Source organism: Fonsecaea monophora (genome assembly GCF_001642475.1).
Source record: "Fonsecaea monophora strain CBS 269.37 chromosome Unknown Scaff1, whole genome shotgun sequence".
Taxonomy (NCBI): domain Eukaryota; kingdom Fungi; phylum Ascomycota; class Eurotiomycetes; order Chaetothyriales; family Herpotrichiellaceae; genus Fonsecaea; species Fonsecaea monophora.
In genome coordinates, this window is record NW_019173932.1 from 324,570 (window position 1) to 343,490 (window position 18,921).

The 18,921-nt window shown below is 51.1% G+C and overlaps 6 protein-coding genes across 6 annotated transcripts; 5 read left to right on the forward strand and 1 right to left on the reverse strand.

Moving 5' to 3' along the window:
- Positions 1–58: 58 nt before the first annotated feature.
- On the forward strand, positions 59–3,980 carry AYO21_00112 (hypothetical protein; the record flags this gene model as incomplete). Its single annotated transcript, XM_022650103.1, has 6 exons — positions 59–142; positions 191–347; positions 406–458; positions 520–942; positions 1,035–1,257; positions 1,321–3,980. 6 exons carry the CDS (start codon positions 59–61, stop codon positions 3,978–3,980), a joined length of 3,600 nt encoding a protein of 1,199 aa, XP_022517429.1.
- Positions 3,981–5,263: 1,283 nt separating this feature from the next.
- AYO21_00113 (hypothetical protein) lies at positions 5,264–7,121 on the forward strand (the record flags this gene model as incomplete). The annotated part of the gene is made up of 2 exons (XM_022650104.1): positions 5,264–5,351; positions 5,401–7,121. 2 exons carry the CDS (start codon positions 5,264–5,266, stop codon positions 7,119–7,121), a joined length of 1,809 nt encoding a protein of 602 aa, XP_022517430.1.
- Positions 7,122–8,380: 1,259 nt separating this feature from the next.
- Positions 8,381–10,108, forward strand: AYO21_00114 (hypothetical protein; the record flags this gene model as incomplete). The annotated part of the gene is made up of 1 exon (XM_022650105.1): positions 8,381–10,108. One exon carries the CDS (start codon positions 8,381–8,383, stop codon positions 10,106–10,108), a length of 1,728 nt encoding a protein of 575 aa, XP_022517431.1.
- Positions 10,109–11,264: 1,156 nt separating this feature from the next.
- AYO21_00115 (hypothetical protein) lies at positions 11,265–12,530 on the forward strand (the record flags this gene model as incomplete). Its single annotated transcript, XM_022650106.1, has 1 exon — positions 11,265–12,530. One exon carries the CDS (start codon positions 11,265–11,267, stop codon positions 12,528–12,530), a length of 1,266 nt encoding a protein of 421 aa, XP_022517432.1.
- An 816-nt stretch (positions 12,531–13,346) lies between these two features.
- Positions 13,347–15,539, reverse strand: AYO21_00116 (hypothetical protein; the record flags this gene model as incomplete). The annotated part of the gene is made up of 3 exons (XM_022650107.1): positions 13,347–15,106; positions 15,202–15,275; positions 15,328–15,539. The coding sequence occupies 3 exons, from the start codon at positions 15,537–15,539 to the stop codon at positions 13,347–13,349; spliced, it is 2,046 nt and encodes a 681-aa protein (XP_022517433.1).
- Positions 15,540–16,223: 684 nt separating this feature from the next.
- AYO21_00117 (FACT complex subunit pob3) lies at positions 16,224–18,627 on the forward strand (the record flags this gene model as incomplete). Its single annotated transcript, XM_022650108.1, has 4 exons — positions 16,224–16,294; positions 16,806–17,540; positions 17,603–18,242; positions 18,298–18,627. 4 exons carry the CDS (start codon positions 16,224–16,226, stop codon positions 18,625–18,627), a joined length of 1,776 nt encoding a protein of 591 aa, XP_022517434.1.
- Positions 18,628–18,921: the final 294 nt, after the last annotated feature.

Sequence of the window (18,921 nt, forward strand, 5' to 3'; positions counted from 1 at the left end):
TGCTCGTTGGAGACTCAAGAGATCAAGTCCACCGATATTTCCACATCCATCAACTGCAATGGCCGTCGATAAGCAACCAAGATATGGCAAAAGGCTGCTTCCTCAGATCTTGGATGACCTAGCCCTTACTGAACCTGATCGAGTAATTTACTCTTTGGCATCATTTCGAAATGATACTGCGCATTTCCAGACCATTACTGCTCGTCTCTTTGCAAAAGCGGTTGACAAGACCGCTTGGTGGCTCTACAATCAGACCAGAGAACACAGGGAAACTCACAACGAAGGCCCTGATGAAAGTCGTGGCAAACCCGACAAGAAGATCTTAACCATAGGGTATATTGGCCCGCGTAAGTTAGAACCGTGACCTTGTGAGCAAAAGACTCCTGCATATTAACTCGAGCGAAGATGATCTCCGACATATTCTTTTGATCTACGGCGCCATCAAGGCCAACTGTGCAGTAAGTTGCTCAGCATCACGATTTCACTATGGAGGAGACAACTCAGATTATCTTAACCTAGGCCTTGTTTCTATCACCCAAGAACAATGTTCAAGGTGCTTTGGCAGTTCTCAATGCAGCCAAATGCGATATTTGGGTCAAGCCTTGGGAACAACCAGCGCTCCCTTTGGTGGAGGGATTCACATCGTCAAAGCCCATGGTGATCCTTCAACTACCTGGGTTGGAAGAGCTTCTCGATGCTGAAACTGCTGAGCCATTCCCGTTTCAGAAGACCTTTGAAGAAGCTGCACATGAGCCATTTTGTATCACACATACTTCTGGCACCACGGGAATTCCAAAACCGATTTCCTGGACGCATGGGCTGATTGGTACTTTGGACGCTGTTCGCTTGCTTCCTCCGACAGAGGGGGATCATGGACTGCCCCCTTGGACTGATAACTGGAATGAAGGAGACACGATCTACTCGTCATTTCCAATGAGTCATGTTAGTTACTCTTCCCTACGATTCACCTTGCTCCAGTCTGCGCTGGCAGAATTTAAATCCAAGATGAATGCTAATTCTTTTGGAAACATCAGGGTGCGGGCATGCTGATGGACATTGTCGTGCCTGCATTCTTCAAGCTTCATTGCGTCTTGGGTCCGGCTGAAGCTCTGCCCAACATGGCGCTCATGGAAAATCTGGTGGATCATGCAAAAATCGACATTTGGCATATGATTCCATCCCTCGCCGATGAACTAGCCGAAACCTCTGAACTTTTGCCAAAGTTCGCCTCTGCTAAATTCATTTGTGTATCTGGTGGTAAGTAACACGCAAGTCCCTACTATCATATTGCTCATCAAACTAAATTCGGCGTGATTTCAGGTCCTGTCAGTGCGACTCTCGTCAAAAAGGTCAACGACGTCGTAAGAGTGATGAATCTGACCGGAACCACGGAAGGTTTGTTCATGGGCAATCTTTGGCCGGAAAGAGAAGACTGGCATTGGTTTGCCTTTCATCCTCTCGCAGGATTCGAATTCAAAGAAATCGAACCGGGTGTCTATGAGCACTGGGTGCTTCGAAAACCTCAATGGGATTTGTTCCAAGGCGTATTCTACACCTTCCCCGACCAACAATCTGTGAACCTCAAAGACCTCTATATACGACATCCCTCCAAGCCATACTTGTACGCCTACAAAGGAAGAAGTGATGACGCAGTGGTCTTGTCCAACGGATACAAGATCGCTCCTCTGGACACAGAAGCATTGATCACAACACATCCTGCAGTTGATGGCTGTCTAGTCATTGGGACAGGCAAACCACAGGCAGGTTTGCTTATTGAACTCAAAGATCCTTCAACTCGAAACAATGAGTTGTTTGACAGCATTTGGGAAATCGTGGAACGAGCGAATAATTCTGGTTTCCAAAAGGTCAGACTTCAACGAGACTATATTGCTTTTGCAGAGCCAGACAAGCCCTTCATTCGTACGGACAAGTCAACGATCAAGCGCCGAGCCACTTTGGAACTCTATGCAGAATTCATCGATCGCTTTTACGCCACGAGGGATGAAGGAGCAATCAACGAAGAATTCGAAATCTACAAAATAGACGCAACTTCAGAGGAAACCATTCTTTCGTCGGTTCGAAAAGTATTGTGTTCGATAATCCCTGAAGTTCAAGCCGCATCACCGGACGAAGACGTCTTTGACATGGGACTGGATTCTCTTCTGGTATACCACTGTATCAGAGTGATTCGAGCAGCTACAGGTTTGAAGGACAAACTTACTGCCAGACATCTCTATGGAAATCCAACGCTTTCCAAGTTTTCGGCGTTCCTCGCAACACTACTACAACAAGAAACGAAAGAAACGGCAGATTTTCCGGCCAATGAACTTACAAATGGAGGAGTCGATCACCCAGACGGTAACACAATCCAGCAATCAACAAATGGTACGACCGAGGAATATGATCTTCTGGACGCAATACATGAGCACAAACGACGCACGGGTTTCAAAATGAACCCATTTGATGCGGTGAATCCAAACCACTATATGGGCTTCACCTTCTTCTTCGCCTTACCTCCTGGGACCAGTTCTCAAGACGCCTTCAAAGGTCTCCAAGCCGGTTTGTGTCGTGCATTCCAAATCATCCCCGAGCTTGATGGAAAAATGATGCACGCCCCTGAGCACGAGTTCGGCTACAGGAAAGGCGAATACTCCATCACAATCCCCCCTCCTTCAATGGCAACTACTTCTGATCCTAGACAACTCCTCTACAAGGATATGAAGCACGTTCTTCCTTCATTCCAAGAGATGCGAGACAAGGGTTTCTCACGTTCTCTCTTTGCAGACAGAACCGTTCTTGATTGCTACCCCTTCCCAGATATGCCCGCCGACCTCTTGGTCGCTCATGCGAACTTTGTGGAGGGCGGATGCATTCTAGCCACAAACTTCATCCATACTTGTTTTGACGGATTGGGCGCCTTGATAGCACTCAAAGTCTGGGCCGAATGCTGCAGATATGTGCAAGGGGATCATTCAGCAACGTGTGATTGGTATGACCCCGAGAGTTTCAATCACAGTCTGCCCGAAATTCTCTACCAGCGCGAGGGGTACTCCAAAGCCGCTCACGAAGTTGACCCTGTTGTGTGGGACTTCTTGCCATTCTTTCCACCGGACGAGGTGGTTGAATCGCGCGACCGCAAGATCAGGACAAGCTCTAAAGAGCTCTCACTGGATTTTCCAAGACCGGTTTATCGACGCCAGCCTAGATGGCCCACGGCGCCTTCAGATCGTTCTTTGGCCAGTACGTTCTTCTTGATCTCCCGCGAGAATCTACAAAAGCTCAAATACGACGTGGCTTCGCACCCTGAAGTCAGGAGCAAGAACGTATCGATCAGCGACATCGTCCAGGCATTCCTGTGGCGCACAGCAATCCGGGCACGATATCTGGTGGCCAAACAAGTTCGAGGGCAGGCTTTTGGCCCGGATGAAATGTCCATTTTGGAGATACCCATCGACGGCAGGCTGTACTTCTCCTCACAATTGCCATCATCTTACATGGGCAGCTTACTCATTATGAGTCGGACAATGATGCCTATCGAAGAACTGTGCTCGCCAGACACCAGCCTGGCAAAGATTGCCTCTGTGATTCGCAAAACCATATCCCGAGTCAACACTGCCTTGGTCCACGATGCCTTCACTCTCTTGCGATCGATGACGGACTATACCAAGCCGGCGACCGCGAACATGGGTCTGGAGCACATGAACGAGATGATTTCCAACATGATCTTGTGGCAACCCGAAGACAATCTTTCCTCTTTTGGTGAGGGCATCTTCGCTGGAGGTAGGCCGGAAGCTGTTTGGCCACAGATAGAGCGTGGGCATCGGCGCTTCAGATTTTCTCTCATCCATCCTTTGAGAGCAGACGGCGGTGTAGAGCTTGAACTGGGCACCTTACCGGAAGAGCTGAAGATGCTGCAGGTTGATGAACACTTCACCAAGTACGCCAGGCTTCTGGACATCAGGCCAGGAACAGGATGGTAAATGGACGTAGTTGGATTCCATCTACCAGTGCTGTTGGTGGAGAGTTATCGTGCAAGACTAGTACTTAGCTCTATATTATCTCAAGGGTAAAGTTCCTCAGCGCGGTGCCAAGATACATTATGTACCGAGTACTTCGTACTGGATCCACATATTATGGTATCTCTCAATGAAACCCCCCCCCCCCCCCCACTTTCCGGCTGTAAACGAGTATCGGACCGAACCTTGTGAGGTATATACATACTGCACTCTCGGACGGAGCTAACCAAATGTGGCCTTGAGGAAGTGGATGCGCTCACTTTGTCTGTCAAGGGTATCGCTGCCGCCCCGACTCCCAATGTACAGATCATCTGGACACGATGTTCGAGAGCGTGGAACATGAGCAAGTTTTAATTCCTGTAGGTTCAAGATAGAGCCTGCAACCACGCTCAGTCTACTGCATTATAGTGGAATATAAGCAAGTTTTCATTCAATGGACCTTGTAGATGTGACATTCCCTCCGCGCCGACCCCTACTGTGCAGAGATCTAGGCACGATGTTCGACAGCGTAGAAAATGAGCAAGTTTCAATTCCTGCAGATTCAAGACAGAGCTTGCAACCACGCCCAGTCTACTGCATTACGGTGGAATATAAGCAAGTTTTCATTCAACGCACCTCGGAGATGTGACATTCCTTGCGCTCCGACCCCTGCTGTACAGAGGATCTAGCTGCGACGTTCGAGAGCGTAGAGCATGACCGAGCTTATATTTTCTGTCTTGACACAACCTGCAGATAGGTCCAGTCGTCTGCATTGTAGTGGGACATGAGCAAGTTTCCATTCACTGTAGATACAGCTGTAAAGCTGTAGGCAGCAGATAGGTCATCCTTCCGTACTGTAGTGGAATACGAGAAAATTTAGTCTCGCCGATACAAAATGACCATCGAGACAGCGGACACATCACTGTCGTATTCAATGCAACATCGGCATTGTTTATCCTACAGCCGGTGTTGAGTTACAGGCCACCGTGGTTTCCCGACCGCATCGTTGAATTCGCTCAGATACCTACCAGGATCGGCACATCGGGTTCGAAGTCATCATAAAGTTGCAGCAGGCGTGTCCACGTATTTTTTTTTTTTTTTTAGACGCGTATAGCAATCTCAATTCCTCATGCTACACAAAGTCCTGGAGGGAAGAATTCGTTGAACAAAAACTAATTCAGGTTTCCAAAATCGCAAAACATCATTTCCGATACTCTCTGGAAACCCAATTTTTCCATGCAATCAGTCTTCTGATTTCAGAGCTCGCCATGTCTGTCAAGGAAATGGCCGAAGAAACGTCCTCAAATCACCTCGATGGACAAAGCGATCCTTCGAAAGGATCGAGCAACAATGAGGGTCTGCCACCAACGAGATCGGTTCGAGACAAAAGCTGAATAAAGCACAGAACTAGACGACGGTAATGATTCAATCACCAAAGATGAAATTGACATCCCAGTCAGCGAGAATCAAGATAAAGATTCAAAAGCTGGCAGCGACACCGAGACTGCATATGCAACTGGAGTGAAACTGATGTTGATTGTCATCAGTCTTCAACTGACAAACTTCTGTATCGCCATCGACAATACAGTCATTGCCACAGCCATACCTAGGATCACAGATCATTTCAAATCCTTATCGGATGTAGGATGGTACGCTTCTGCTTACCTATTGTTTGTTGCGGGATTCCAGCTGTTCTTTGGAAGACTTTATAGCTTCTTGAATATGAAGTGGCTATTCATGGCCTGCATCATGCTGTTCGAAGTTGGATCCTTGGTCTCAGCAGTCGCGCCTACCTCTGCTGCACTTATTGCCGGCCGAGCCATCTCTGGATTCGGTGCTTCAGGAGTCTTCACCGGATCACTCACCACTCTGTCAACGGTTGTCCCCTTGGCCCGACGAGGTCTATTCATCGGGCTGGTCACTGCTGTATACGGCGTGGCTAGCATTGTTGGACCGTTGTTGGGCGGTATCCTAACGGACCGCGCATCTTGGAGATGGTGCTTTTACATCAATCTGCCCCTCGGTGGCCTCACAATCGTCATTGTGGCCATTTACCTCCATCCTCCGAAGCCAACGCCAAAAAAGCTGAGAACCTGGCAAGATTATGTTCTCAGGTTCGATCCCATCGGCACAATCTTGTTTCCGCCGTCTATAATATGTCTCTTGCTAGCGCTGCAGTGGGGAGGGACAACGTACAAATGGAGTGATGGTCGAATAATCGCGCTCTTGGTCATGTTTGGGGTTCTCCTTCTCGGGTTTGGAATAGTCCAACCTTTCATGGGCGACAATGCGACTTTGAACAAGAAGGTGTTGGCCTCTCGCCACACTGCCTGCGCGACCCTCTACACTCTTTGCGTCAGCTCCTCGTTTTTCGTCATGGCATATTTCATTCCTATCTGGTTCCAGGCAATCCATGGGGCTTCGGCAGAAAAGTCTGGAGTTGATCTTCTACCATTTATGATCAGCCTCATCCTCAGCATTATGACGGGTGGTTGGGCTTGCAGTAAGATTGGTTATTATAATCCATTCATGTTCGCTCCAATCACTCTCGGGACCGCCGGTGCGGGACTAATCTATACATGGAATATCGATACTCCGACGAGCAAGTTGATAGGATATCAGGTTCTCTATGGCATTGGCGTCGGGCTCGGCATACAGCAAGCTGTAGTGGCTGTCCAGGCAGCTGCGAAGAACATTGACATACCTAGCAGCATAGCACTTCTTTGCTTCAGTGAAAATTGTGGTGGTGCGGTTTTTGTCAGTGTGGCTCAGAATATCTTCACCCAAAAACTTGCATCCAAGGTGCAGAATATCGCAGGTATCGACCCAGTTCAGGTTGTCAGCACAGGAGCGACAGAGATCACAAGCCTGACGAAAGACCCCGATCAACTAGAGGCAATCAGGGTTGCCTACAATGACGCACTGTCTCGGCCCTTCTTGGTCGCCCTGATCCTGTTGTGTGTTGCGACCATTGGAACTGTTGGAGTGGACTGGAAAAGTATCAAGCAAAAAGGGGACAAAGATAAAGATGCTGGAACAACAGAAGACTCCGAAAATACCAAAGACGTCCAAAAGAACGAAGGGATCGAGATATCCGCCGAGGGCGTTGAACTCAAGGAAGTATGAGAAACCATCTCTGGAGCCCCGACTCAACACTAAACTCGGATGCCATTGGTCGTCAAGCGAATGGTGTTTTGATCATAGGCTTCCCAGGAGGGGGTGCTATCTAAAGAGGAAGAAACCTCCGATCAAGTCCATTTCTCTAGCACGGGCGAGTTCAGACTGGGCAACGTTGGCTTTGATCTCATTCAACAAGTGTTGAAGTCTCCCGTCCTGTATCACTTGCCACCATTTGCTTCATGAGGAGTGGGGGGTGGAGCAAGTAGTTCAAATTATAGCAAGTCTACTCCGTACTCTGTGCCCTTCCGTCAAATGCACAGGCAATTTGCTTCTTCGAAGATAGCTCCAGGGTCCAACCAGGGGTCTAAGGTCGCTTCCCAAAAGGGTAAAATCTACTCGTATCTTCCCGATCTCGACTCGAGACTGCAAACGAGGTCGGAAACACGCGAACCTGAGGAAAGCTACTGTACTGTCTCCCACGGTCTCTTCCGATCAAAAGAACACGACCCACGATAAACCGCCTGCGTTGTCTGTAACGTACATTAGGGTAAATCCCCCTCAGGCGCCATCCCTGTACCCACCAGGATTTTGAAAACTTGCTCATATTACTTCTCTAGGGGAAATGGAAACTTGCTCATGTTATTCCACGTAACTACTTCAGACAATCTGAAGACAGAAAATCTTTCGGCCGTTGATGGTACGCAAATAAACTTTTCCCTCCCAACCAAGCTCTGTTGCTTAGCCTTTATCATACGCTGTAGGATGAGCCAATGGCCCTTCGATCTACAGTACTCCGTACAGCACAGTGAAGTGTTGTCTCTCCCAAGAGAACAGACTGATCGAAATTACCGATACGCGATATGGGTCCCGTTCAGCCCCCCTCCACCCCCGGCGATGCGAGCGAGCACTACTGCTTGGGCGGTGTGGTCCGACCCTAACGGGACCCTGGCACATGAATGCTTTCGTCAAGCACCTTCATCTCTTTTGGCCGCCCGTGAGCATGTTGGTACTTGACTAAATATCTGATGGCGCTGGGTCGGGATGCCAACATGCGCAGGGTATGCCGGCTAAGATGCCGACGCAAGCCTGAACGTTCTCGTGGTAAAGCCTGGCGAATGGCTTCCCTGCTACGTAGACATTCGTGTTCATTACTGTAAAAGGTTTTCGTCAAAGCCTCTCCAACTCTTTTCCTTCTCTCCTTGCCCTCTCTACGCGATTTCTCTTCTTTGATAGATGACGCCTTACCTTGTTGACCAATCTTCACAATGGCTGCGGACGAACCGATCGAGACCAAACTGCCGACCGGCACTGAAAGAGCGCTAGACTCACCAGCTCCGCCGGTACCACACGAGGCTCCCGACGCCGACGCTCAGGCAGGTGTGCAGAGCATCGAGGCCACGGCCATGGCGTGGGACAAGACGAACCTCATCATCGCATACGTGATGCTCTGGTTCATCTACTTCGTCGCGACGACCCTCAGCGGCGTCAACGGCTCGCTGTTACCGTTTGTGACATCGGCGTTCGCGCTACACTCCCTGACGCCCACGGTCACCATCCTGAGCAGTGTCATCGGAGGCGTCACCAACCTGACCATCGCCAAAATCCTCGATGTCTTCGGCCGTCCCCAGGGATACCTATTATGTATTTCCCTCGACGTCATCGGCCTCATCATGATGGCTGCCTGCAATACAGTCGAGACCTATGCCGCCGCAATGGTCTTTTATACGGTCGGCAACAACGGCCTTCAGTACTTCATATCGGTCTTCGTGGCAGACACGTCTAAACTGAAGAATCGAGGTCTCATGCAGGCCCTCGTCAACTCTGGGGTTTTCATCACCACTTGGTTGGCCGGCCCGATCTCTCAGGGGTTTCTCGACGGGCCTGGCTGGCGTTGGTGCTATGGGATGTTCACCATCCTGGTCCCCGTCATCACACTCCCGCTGTTTTTCTTGTTGCTGAAGAATTATTTCAAAGCCCGAAAAATGGGAATTGTCCCAAAACACGAGAGTGGCCGGACTACGATGCAGTCTATCATCTACTACGGCGTTCAGTTCGACGCCGTCGGTCTCCTGCTCTGTTCTGCCGGCGTGGCTCTGTTTCTTCTACCCTTTAATCTCTATACCATTCAATCCAAAGGCTGGGGATCGGCCCTGGTCATCAGTATGCTGGTCGTCGGCGTGGTGCTCCTCATCGCTTTTGTGTTGTGGGAGAGGTTCTTTGCCACCTTCACGTTCATCCCGTACTCGCTTCTTCTGGATCGGACCGTTTTCGGCGCGTGCCTCCTCACTGCCGCTCTCTTCTGCACCTATTCTTTGTGGGCCAGCTATCTCGGCTCGTTCCTGATGGTGGTGAAAGATCAAGACGTCACGCACGCCAGCTATGTCAATCAAACCATCACCATTGTCGGCATTGTCATTGCCGTGCTCGCCGGCTACTTTATCCACCGAACTGGCCACTTCAAATCTATATCGCTTTTCGTCGCCCTCCCATTCCTGATCCTTGGCCAGGGTTTGTTGATCCACTTCCGCCAGCCGGACGGCAAGGTTGGCTATGTCGTCATGTGCCTGGTCTTTATTGCCGTCGGCCAGGGGATCGTGGAGATCACCGATGAGATTGCCATGTTGGCAGCTGCTTCGCACGAGTATGTCGCCGTCTGTCTTGCGGTCCTGGGTATATTTAGCAGCATTGGAGGCGCCATCGGGTCTACCGTTGCGGCGGCGATCTGGCAGAATATGCTTCCGAACAGACTCGCGGCATACCTCCCTGCCGACCAACTCCAGAATCTCACCGACATCTACGGCTCTATCGACACGCAGTTGGGCTTCCCCGTGGGCTCTCCTACCCGTCTCGCTATCCAGCACGCGTACAGCGACACACAGGAAGTTTTGGTCGCCACTAGTGTGGGTCTGTGGGTGATCGGGCTTCTTGGCATCCTCATGTGGAGAAATATCGATACCAGGAACGTCAAGCAAGTCAAGGGCCATGTATGGTAAGAGCGGTCAAAAGAATATGAGATGGATTTCTCTTGTATCCGTGGAATGAGGCAATATAGAGCTGCTCTGTCGCCATGTCAACGGTCCGATAGGTTGCCACGGCTCGGTGGTATGGGACATCAATGGGGAGTGGACATCGACCGCGAGGAGCAGTGACATCAAAGAATCATGCCGGTCGGGATGGCATGGATTGCTTTTGGCCAGGGTCAGCCTGGTCGCTCTCATCTCTTGGATCGTGACGATCCTGGTAACTGACTGCGCGAATATGATAGCTTCTCCACACTGACTGGACTGCTCTTCACTACCACGACTACCTACTTGTAGATACTCGTCCTGTTGAGCAGAGCGAAGCAGTACGAGGGGAGTGTGTAAATGCGGGGCAAAGATCTCCGGAACTTTGCAGACTTGATTGGCTGGCTATGTGGGTAGATCCGGTGCAACCGATCGGTTGAGTTGGTATGTGCCAGGATCACGTGTCTAGAGAACAGGACAGACAAGCGTCACGTGACCACAACATGAATTTGCCCTGGGGTTCACAAGTCGGTCACTCTGGGTGTCAACATATAGTCAATACAATTCTGTGTCGTTGGCACGTTGGCTACTGGTTTTTTTAGCCACACTTGACCAGGAATCTCAATTCTTTCAGACCAGGCAGATACCCCCCGAAGCTGCCATGCTCCAGATCTTGCCAAGCAGTTTCAAAATCCTACAGACAGACAGTTGAGCGTCTTGTCTTGTCCGCCAGTCCTACGCTTGAATGTTGAGCACCGCGTCGCCTAAAGCATGGCGTGCCAAAAGATAGACAAGCCGTCATAGACGCAGAGTGTGAGAAGTCACTAGGCCGAGATGCGCGCAATGCGCCTTCCCTGTCCCCATCATCGACCATTATCGATCGTCCGTTCACAGAACCAGCTATGAACCATGGACTTGGTTTCTGCGGATCTGCAACTTATCCTCACTGTTTATTGTCCGTGAACCTGCGCAAACCCACTCGGTATATCGGGTTGGGCCCTATAGTATATGTTTTGTCAAATTGTATCTCATGCTCCCGCCTGTCCTTGTCCTCCTCCCCTGCGTTCTCCCCCCACACACCCTATCATCCTCATTTAGACTCACATCTGCACCGACCCAACTGGTCGCACGGCTTCGGTGAAGGATGTCGACTCCTCCGGACCAGCCAGCGAAATTAGCCCAGCTGCGCGACACGAGTCCCCCTCCGAGTCGTCCTATTACTGCTGCCACTATCGAGAGAACAAGCCTATGCTCCGAGTATGGTGAGACAATACGCAGGTTGTTGCAACACATTATATTGGCGGCCCTCCTCGCGGTCCGGCTATATATGCTGCCTCTTCTATACCTCTCCCACAAACTCTCAGCACAAGATGACCCTTGGTACCCTGCCATCTGGAATCTGATCCTACGCCCTAGGCGGGCATTGGCCAAGTGCCATAGGTGCCATCCCTCTGATGGCAGTGCGAAGAACTGGAAAGCATGGACAAATGTCAGAGATGGGCTTTTTGTTCCTGTCAGAATATTCAGAACCTTGTATACGTCGGGCAGGATGATCGGTGACGATCCAAACACTCTACCACCCGGTCCGTTTCCTCTGCCGAATCCCGCAAGGGGCGGCGATTCTGGTGATCAAAGCAACGACGAAGAAAGCATGAGAGATGGGGTCATAGGGTCCATAGATTCTGCGCTTGAGGCGCCCGCAAGTGCATCCCAGGTATACCACGCCGCATTGCTGAGCAACGGCACTCTCGATGAAATACTTGCAGCTTTTGAAGTCGACAAGGATAATCCAGCAATGGGTTATGATGGCGTTGTGATTCGCCGAGGTCGAAACGCATGTCTCGCTGCGAGATCTCATCATGCACTGATTCACTGCCAGGGGCAACCATACCGCACTCTGAGTCTACAGTCTTCTCCTGAGGAAGTCCATACTGCTGAGAGGGCGCATGCGCCTTCTCGCAGCCGTGATGTCAACCCATGCCCGCGGGGGATTCAACTGCCCAAGACACCGGAACGGCTCCTCAACGTGTGTGGAAAGCAGGCCCAGAGCGAGCTTCAAAGAGACGACCAACTACCTAAGGACAGTCCAGAGTCACACGTAGCTGCTTGCACGCGCGACTTTCCTGAAGTGCGCCAGGCTGACGAAGATGTGGACTTTGCTGCTTTGGACCGTTGCCCAACATTTGTTCGTCGGCATGCTCAAAGTCGCCTCCCGAGGCGACTGGTGACTGGGGACAAACAAGCTCTTGCCATGTTGAAGGACAGAGGCGCAGTGTCGACGCCCGAGCTCGTTGTATCTCCGCCGACACCGACAAAACGCGGCCGGTTGCAACGCAGAGTACGGCCGAGGAAAAACGTGGTGAAAGCTTCGAACGACCCAGGTGAAAGGAGGCAACCGGCTTCGAGATGATGTTGCTGTGTCTAACGTGGAACCTGGTGGAACAGCTTTGTAGGCGGGCGTCGATAAACAAACACAATTGATTGTATGATGAGGGATTGAGAGGTCGCTAGGTACCAGATACATCCAGAAAAAACCCCCCACAAAGTGATTAAACGAAGGCATCCTGTCTACTTGTAGGATGGTGTCATAAATATCGGTTCGCTGTCCTTGTCACGTACGTTCTGATCGACGACTGATCTCATGCCCTCTCAATGCGAGCAAAAGCAGAATCCCAAGCAAGCGAGGCTCAAGGCTTTCCGGCATCCTTACATAGCCCAGGCTTCGTGAGGATGTATGGTTACCAGAGGGTGGGGGGAGCGACACCGGTGACACCATTTACGTACCTCAATTCCCTGAGTGCGAAAAAATTTGGGCTTCGCGAAGTCCTAAGTGAGCCTCATTGAGCACCTCGTGAGCGGGACACCCATCGCCGAGTTGAGGGGAATGTTTTCTGGCTCCTCCAAGTCTGCTTCACCTGCCTCGCATTAGCTGGATGGTCGTTTCTGATATCTCTCACTTGGTCCCCCTTCGATGTCGTATACTTTGTCAAGATATTCTTGTCCGCTGGACTAAAGGCCAAGGGCCTGGCTGGGTGTGGATGGCTGAGTTCACGGAATACCATCAGACATTCCATCCATGGTATTGAATGTGATTAGTTCCCGCATTTTGCCTCAACACGAGTCGTCCCGGTTCTTGTCGCCTGGAAATGCAGACTTGTTTTCCCTTCCTCTGTTAGTCCGCAACGTCGATGTCGATGTTGATGGCGGGAGTCTCCCGCTCTCTCGGCTAGATAAGGATGTATTCTTTGTGGTTGGTGCGGGTGAGAATGACATCTCGATCCACGCCGTGAAGGTAGCATTCCCCAATGACTTTCCAGTATTCGGTACGTGTTCGCTTCGCAAAGTGCCGTCTTCCCTGTCTTCGGAGGACGTAGGCCGTCTTGCCTCCGCACAGGGCCACGACCACGTCGCCTCGCCGGGATTTAAAGGGGCCGAGGCCGAAATATCCATTCTTCGTGATCAGAAACCGCCGGCCGTATGCGGCCGCTTGGTGGGCTTCCATGAACGATATGGCTCGTTGAAGCTCACCCGGGTCGCTCTGTTGGATGTAGGCGTCCAGGTACCGGCCTCGCTCGCGCCCGCCGACGCGCCAGAAACGCAGCCAAGCGTCGTAATAAGACTGCAGAGCGGAGCCATCGTGCGTGCCGTCGGGCAGGGCGTTCGCGACGATGGTGCGAATGTAGGCTTCCCGCGTGGCTTCGCCGGTCGGGTAGTGGGTGGCGGTTCCTCCAGACATGCGCTGCCACTGCCGCCAGCGCTTCATCTGGTACGCGTCCGTCACCCAGTTGATTGGACGGGCGCCTCGGACTGAGTTCCCTGGTAGTGGAATCCACTCAAGGAACGTGTCACCGGCACCATCAACGGTGCCCAGCTCGACTCCCCAGACGTGAAGAAGGGAAAAATCTGGCGACGTGTGAAAAATCACCCTGTTGCCCGCATTCAGTTCGGCAGTGGCAGGGAGAGGCCGTGTCAGTCCGGAAAGCGACCAGTTTGGAGCCCAGGAGGGGGTTTTGTCGAGAGACTCCGCGGGGAGAGTATAGTCGGCCCAGATCTCTGTGTAGTTGAGAATGTCTAAGGATTGGTGTGCCTCCATCATCTTGAGGGCGAATGCTGTGTGTAAGTCATGTGTTGCCATGTTGTAATCCGGGATTATCAGGGTGAATGATGGGGTCAAGCCCAAGAGGCCAAATATCTTGTCTCTCGGATCCGTGGACTTGCTTGAGCGGCTCTGCTGCAGAATCTCGAGAATGGATGTCTCAGCACGAGAAGCGAGAGCCTTGAGACGCGCTAGTCGGATGACCTGGGACGGGTCGACATCCACAAGCATGGTGAGCGAGTGGTCTTCCACGAACCTCGCTGCCAGTTCCAATTGGTGCCAGCCACAGGAGGCTGAGCCTGAGAAAACGAGCGCTTCCCTGGCTAAGGTGATTTCCTGGATGATCCAGACGCGGGAGAACCAAGAGCTCCAGAGAAGTTGATCAAGACCCCTCCAGACCGGGTCAGAAGCATCTGGTAGGTCACCCGCTTTAAGATCATCATGTGTGTACGCAACAGTCTGGTGGTCGAGGTTGTCGGCGGTCGTCATTGTCGAGAGCTTTGAGATCAGTGCGAAGACTTGATCCGTGTTATCCATTTGCCGGCCAAGCCAGACGACCACACGAGTCGCACGACCATAAATCTCCCGCATCATTTGGACCTGCATGTTCCTCTCTGCCAGATCCCCCTGGTTTATACATAGGGCATCAATCCAGAGGACCCTCACACCCTGCGCCTGGCGGAGTTCTGAGAGCGCGTGCCACGCATTGCTGTGGACTGCTAGTGAACAGCCACCACATGATATTGCTCGTGTGACGGTGAGGTCACCCCACGTGTACGAGAGTGCTTCGAAGCCTGACATGCCGTCCTCGACCCGAGTGGTCACCAAATTGCAAGCGATGTGGTCACTCTCACTTCCCGGTTGGAGACAAAGCAGTCGAATAGATTCAGCTGGAAGAGGTTCGTATTTATACGATATTTCTGAGCTTAGGGACATTAGATATGCGCACCGTGGCGGCCCCTAAAGCCAGCCTTGGGAAGCATACCTGTACTCGGAATGTGGTGATTCGCCATGCTTTGCCCGACTGTGCGGTCTTGCTCGATACGAGGCGTCAAAGTACTGCCGTGTTTAGAGACGCCACAAATGCGATTTGGAGAACTGCGGGACGTACAGGAACCATGGAGATTTTAGGGAAAGACCTAGATCATCGAAGTCAACGAAAGCAACAGTAGAAGGTCCTGGGGGCAGCAGAGAAGCGTGGAAATCGAGCGAGATCATGTTTACCTTCGGAGCCGAGTTTGTAGTTCGAGGGAACTGAACGAATCCCTGAACCACTGGAAGCTGGTGGATGATGTCCATGCAGCTTGAAGATTCCAGATCCATTCTGGACCTTCGCTTGGGAGCTCTGTCGCGCTCATGACCAAAAGTAAGATGCATTCCAAAGATCACCAAAAATCCCTGAAGACACCAACCGGAAAATTAATCGATTAGACATTTAGACGAGCATAAACGTAGTGCGAGAAAAAAACACCTAAAGGAAACTTGGATACCACAACAGCAAAGGCTAGAAGCTCCAGATGAGCAACATATGTCAAGTTTACTATGTTTTACGAATGTGGCCTCCAGTTCATGGAGCCTGTCAATGAGAAGGAAATGTTGAATTGACTTGCCAAAGGCTTTTATCAATCCCGTGTTCCACCTCCGTGCATGTATTGACTACTCATCGCTGTGCAAAGCACCGCGATAGGGCTACCACTTGAATCAGAGCACGTCTTGACACAATTTAGAGATGGCACAGTGGTGCTCTTAGAAGGCGAGCCGGCTAGTTGTGTCAACGCATTCCCTCGAACCAGAAGGTAATGCACCATTGGGGAGACCATCGGTTACTGAAGCGCCACTAATATCAAGAACGACATTTAGAGAAGGCATCAGCGTCGATATGCTAGACCCGGGACGGCAGGCAACCCAGGAGATGTTTAGCAGTTCTACCCTCCTCTTTGCTTCTAGTCTTGCAAGTTCTCATCGTCAACCCCTTTTGCGAACCACTCGGTGAAGGTAGGGGAGAAGATGTTCGGGCGAGCGGTTCTTGGATCAAGCTGCAGTGTCCGGTTTCAGACCCTGGACGAAACGAAAGACAGGTAAGATAAGTGAACAAAACGAAAGACAGGAAGGATAAGATCGTGTGAAGCTGGGCAAGTGAATGTAAGGATGTAAAGACGTAAAGGTGAGTGCAACATGAACTGTGACTCCCTACTCGGTAAGTGCTTCTTCAGTCGCGCCGCGCCAAGCCTTTGACCCTTGCGAAGTTGGCGCGTGTAGGCGCATCGTAGGCGTGTGGGCGCGCCTCTCTATTGCCTCAGTGCCGAGTAACTTTGTCTCTCAGAACATTTTGAAAGTTCCGCATTGCGCCAATCCAGAGTCTGGATATATTTCACTCTGCCTTGTGGTCATCTGTGGTTCCTCCTAGTCTTCTCGTCCGAATCGTTCTCAACAAACCTTTCTTCTCAAACCATCTCACTCAAACACCACAACCTTTGCTGCGAGAAAGCCCTTTTCGCCTTCTCCCCGCTGCACCAAAGTGGCGCAGCCCTCCTACAATGTTTGTGCCCTCCTCCGACAGAGCGAGAACTGATCTAACAAAACTGCCAGGGAGAACTTCGAGAATATTTATCTGGACCTCTCGAAACAGCCCGGTCGATGTCGTCTAGCAGAGAGCGGACTTGGTTGGAAACCCAGTGGAGCCAGTGAACCCTTCACCCTAGACAGCAACCAGATCGGGGCGGCGCAATGGAGTCGAGCAGCAAAAGGCTATGAACTAAAGATCATTACCCGCGATGCCGCCGTCATTCAACTTGACGGATTCGAACAAGACGATTTCGACCGTGTGTCGAAGGCTTTCAAGATCTGGTACGGCATCAACGTGGAGAACAAGGAACATGCGCTGCGAGGCTGGAACTGGGGTAAAGCAGAGTTTGGAAGAGCAGAGCTTGCTTTCAATGTCCAGAATCGACCGGCCTTTGAGATCCCCTACTCGGAAATCTCAAATACCAACTTGGCGGGCAAGAATGAGATTGCCGTCGAGTTCAATCTTGGTCCAGAGGGAACTCAGAATGGCACAAATGGCCACAAGCCGGGAAGCACAAAGAACCGAGGCCAAAAGGCGGCTGCAGGCCGGGATGAACTCGTTGAGATGCGGTTCTATATCCCCGGCACAGTGTCCAAGAAAGAAGTGAACGGAGAGGGCAGCGGCGCCGAGGACGAGGATGAAGAAGAACAAAATGCCGCCAACTTATTTTATGAGACTTTGATGGATAAGGCAGAGATCGGAGACGTCGCAGGCGCCACTTTCGCAACCTTTCAGGACATATTACATCTTACCCCCAGGTATGTTGCGGTCTTGTTGATGATGTGCAGCCCGCAATCAATGTGCTGATCTTGTTTTCTAGAGGGCGTTTCGACATCGACATGTACGAGAATTCATTCCGCTTGCGTGGAAAGACATACGACTACAAGATTCAGTATCAATCGATAAAGAAATTCTTCATCCTGCCGAAGAACGATGAAATGCACACGCTCATCACCCTTGGCCTCGACCCTCCCCTCCGACAAGGCCAAACGAGATATCCTTTTATCGTGATGCAATTGAAACTGGACGATGAAGTGAACCTGGATCTGAACATGACAGAGGAACTCCTGGAAACGAAATACAAGGACAAGCTGGATGCACACTACGAAGCCCCCATTCACCATGTCATTGCCAAAGTCTTCAAGGGACTGTCGGGCAAGAAAATAATCATGCCCTCCAAAGACTTCGTCAGTCACCATAACATGAACGGGGTTAAGTGCTCCATCAAGGCCAATGAAGGTCTACTTTTCTGCCTGGACAAGAGTTTCATGTTCGTGCCGAAGCCCGCCACTTACGTCCCCATCGACACGATACAAAGTATTACCATGTCACGGGTTGGAGGAGCTTTGGCAGCGAGCCGAACCTTCGACATCACCATGACCTTGAAGAACGGACAGGGGGAGCACCAATTTAGTAATATAAACCGTGAGGAACAACAGCCTCTGGAGGCGTTTTTCCAGGTAAGTAACTTTTGGCTTTCGACTGTCGCTTCTCTGGCTAATTACAGGCACGCAGGCAAAGGGTATTCGCTTTAAGAACGAGATGCTCGACGACTCATCGGCCTTATTGAAGGCTGCCCTGGAAGACCAGGACTTAGCCTCGTCGGACGACGACGACGACGCTGGCGTAAATCGCGGTTCTGCAGACGAGGACGATGAGTCACCAGATGAGGACTTCCAAGCTGAATCGGAAAGCGATGTTGCTGAAGAATATGATTCGGCCCATGAGAGTGACGGTAGTGATGCTGGTAGCGATGCGGACATGGCTGATGCTGACGACGATGCTGCTGGCGCTAGTGAGGACGAGGAAGAGGAACGACCGCCAAAGAAGAAGGCGAAGAAATAGCATTATGGTTCTGGCATTGGTCCACCCCTAGGGGACGAGCCCGAGACTAAACATGATGCTTTGTATATCAACGCCGAGCAGAAGCGGAACTTGTAATCACAACTTGAAATATGATGCGCCGGTCTGCACTTCCCCCACAGAGACATTTTCACATGAATCTTAACAACCTGCCATCTCTTGGCAAGTTGACTTCACACAATAATGGAAATTCACCACCCTGCTATTTCACTTGTCTTGTCTGGTCACAATTCCTGTTGTATCACCTACCACGTGACTGCCTCACGTGCACAACGT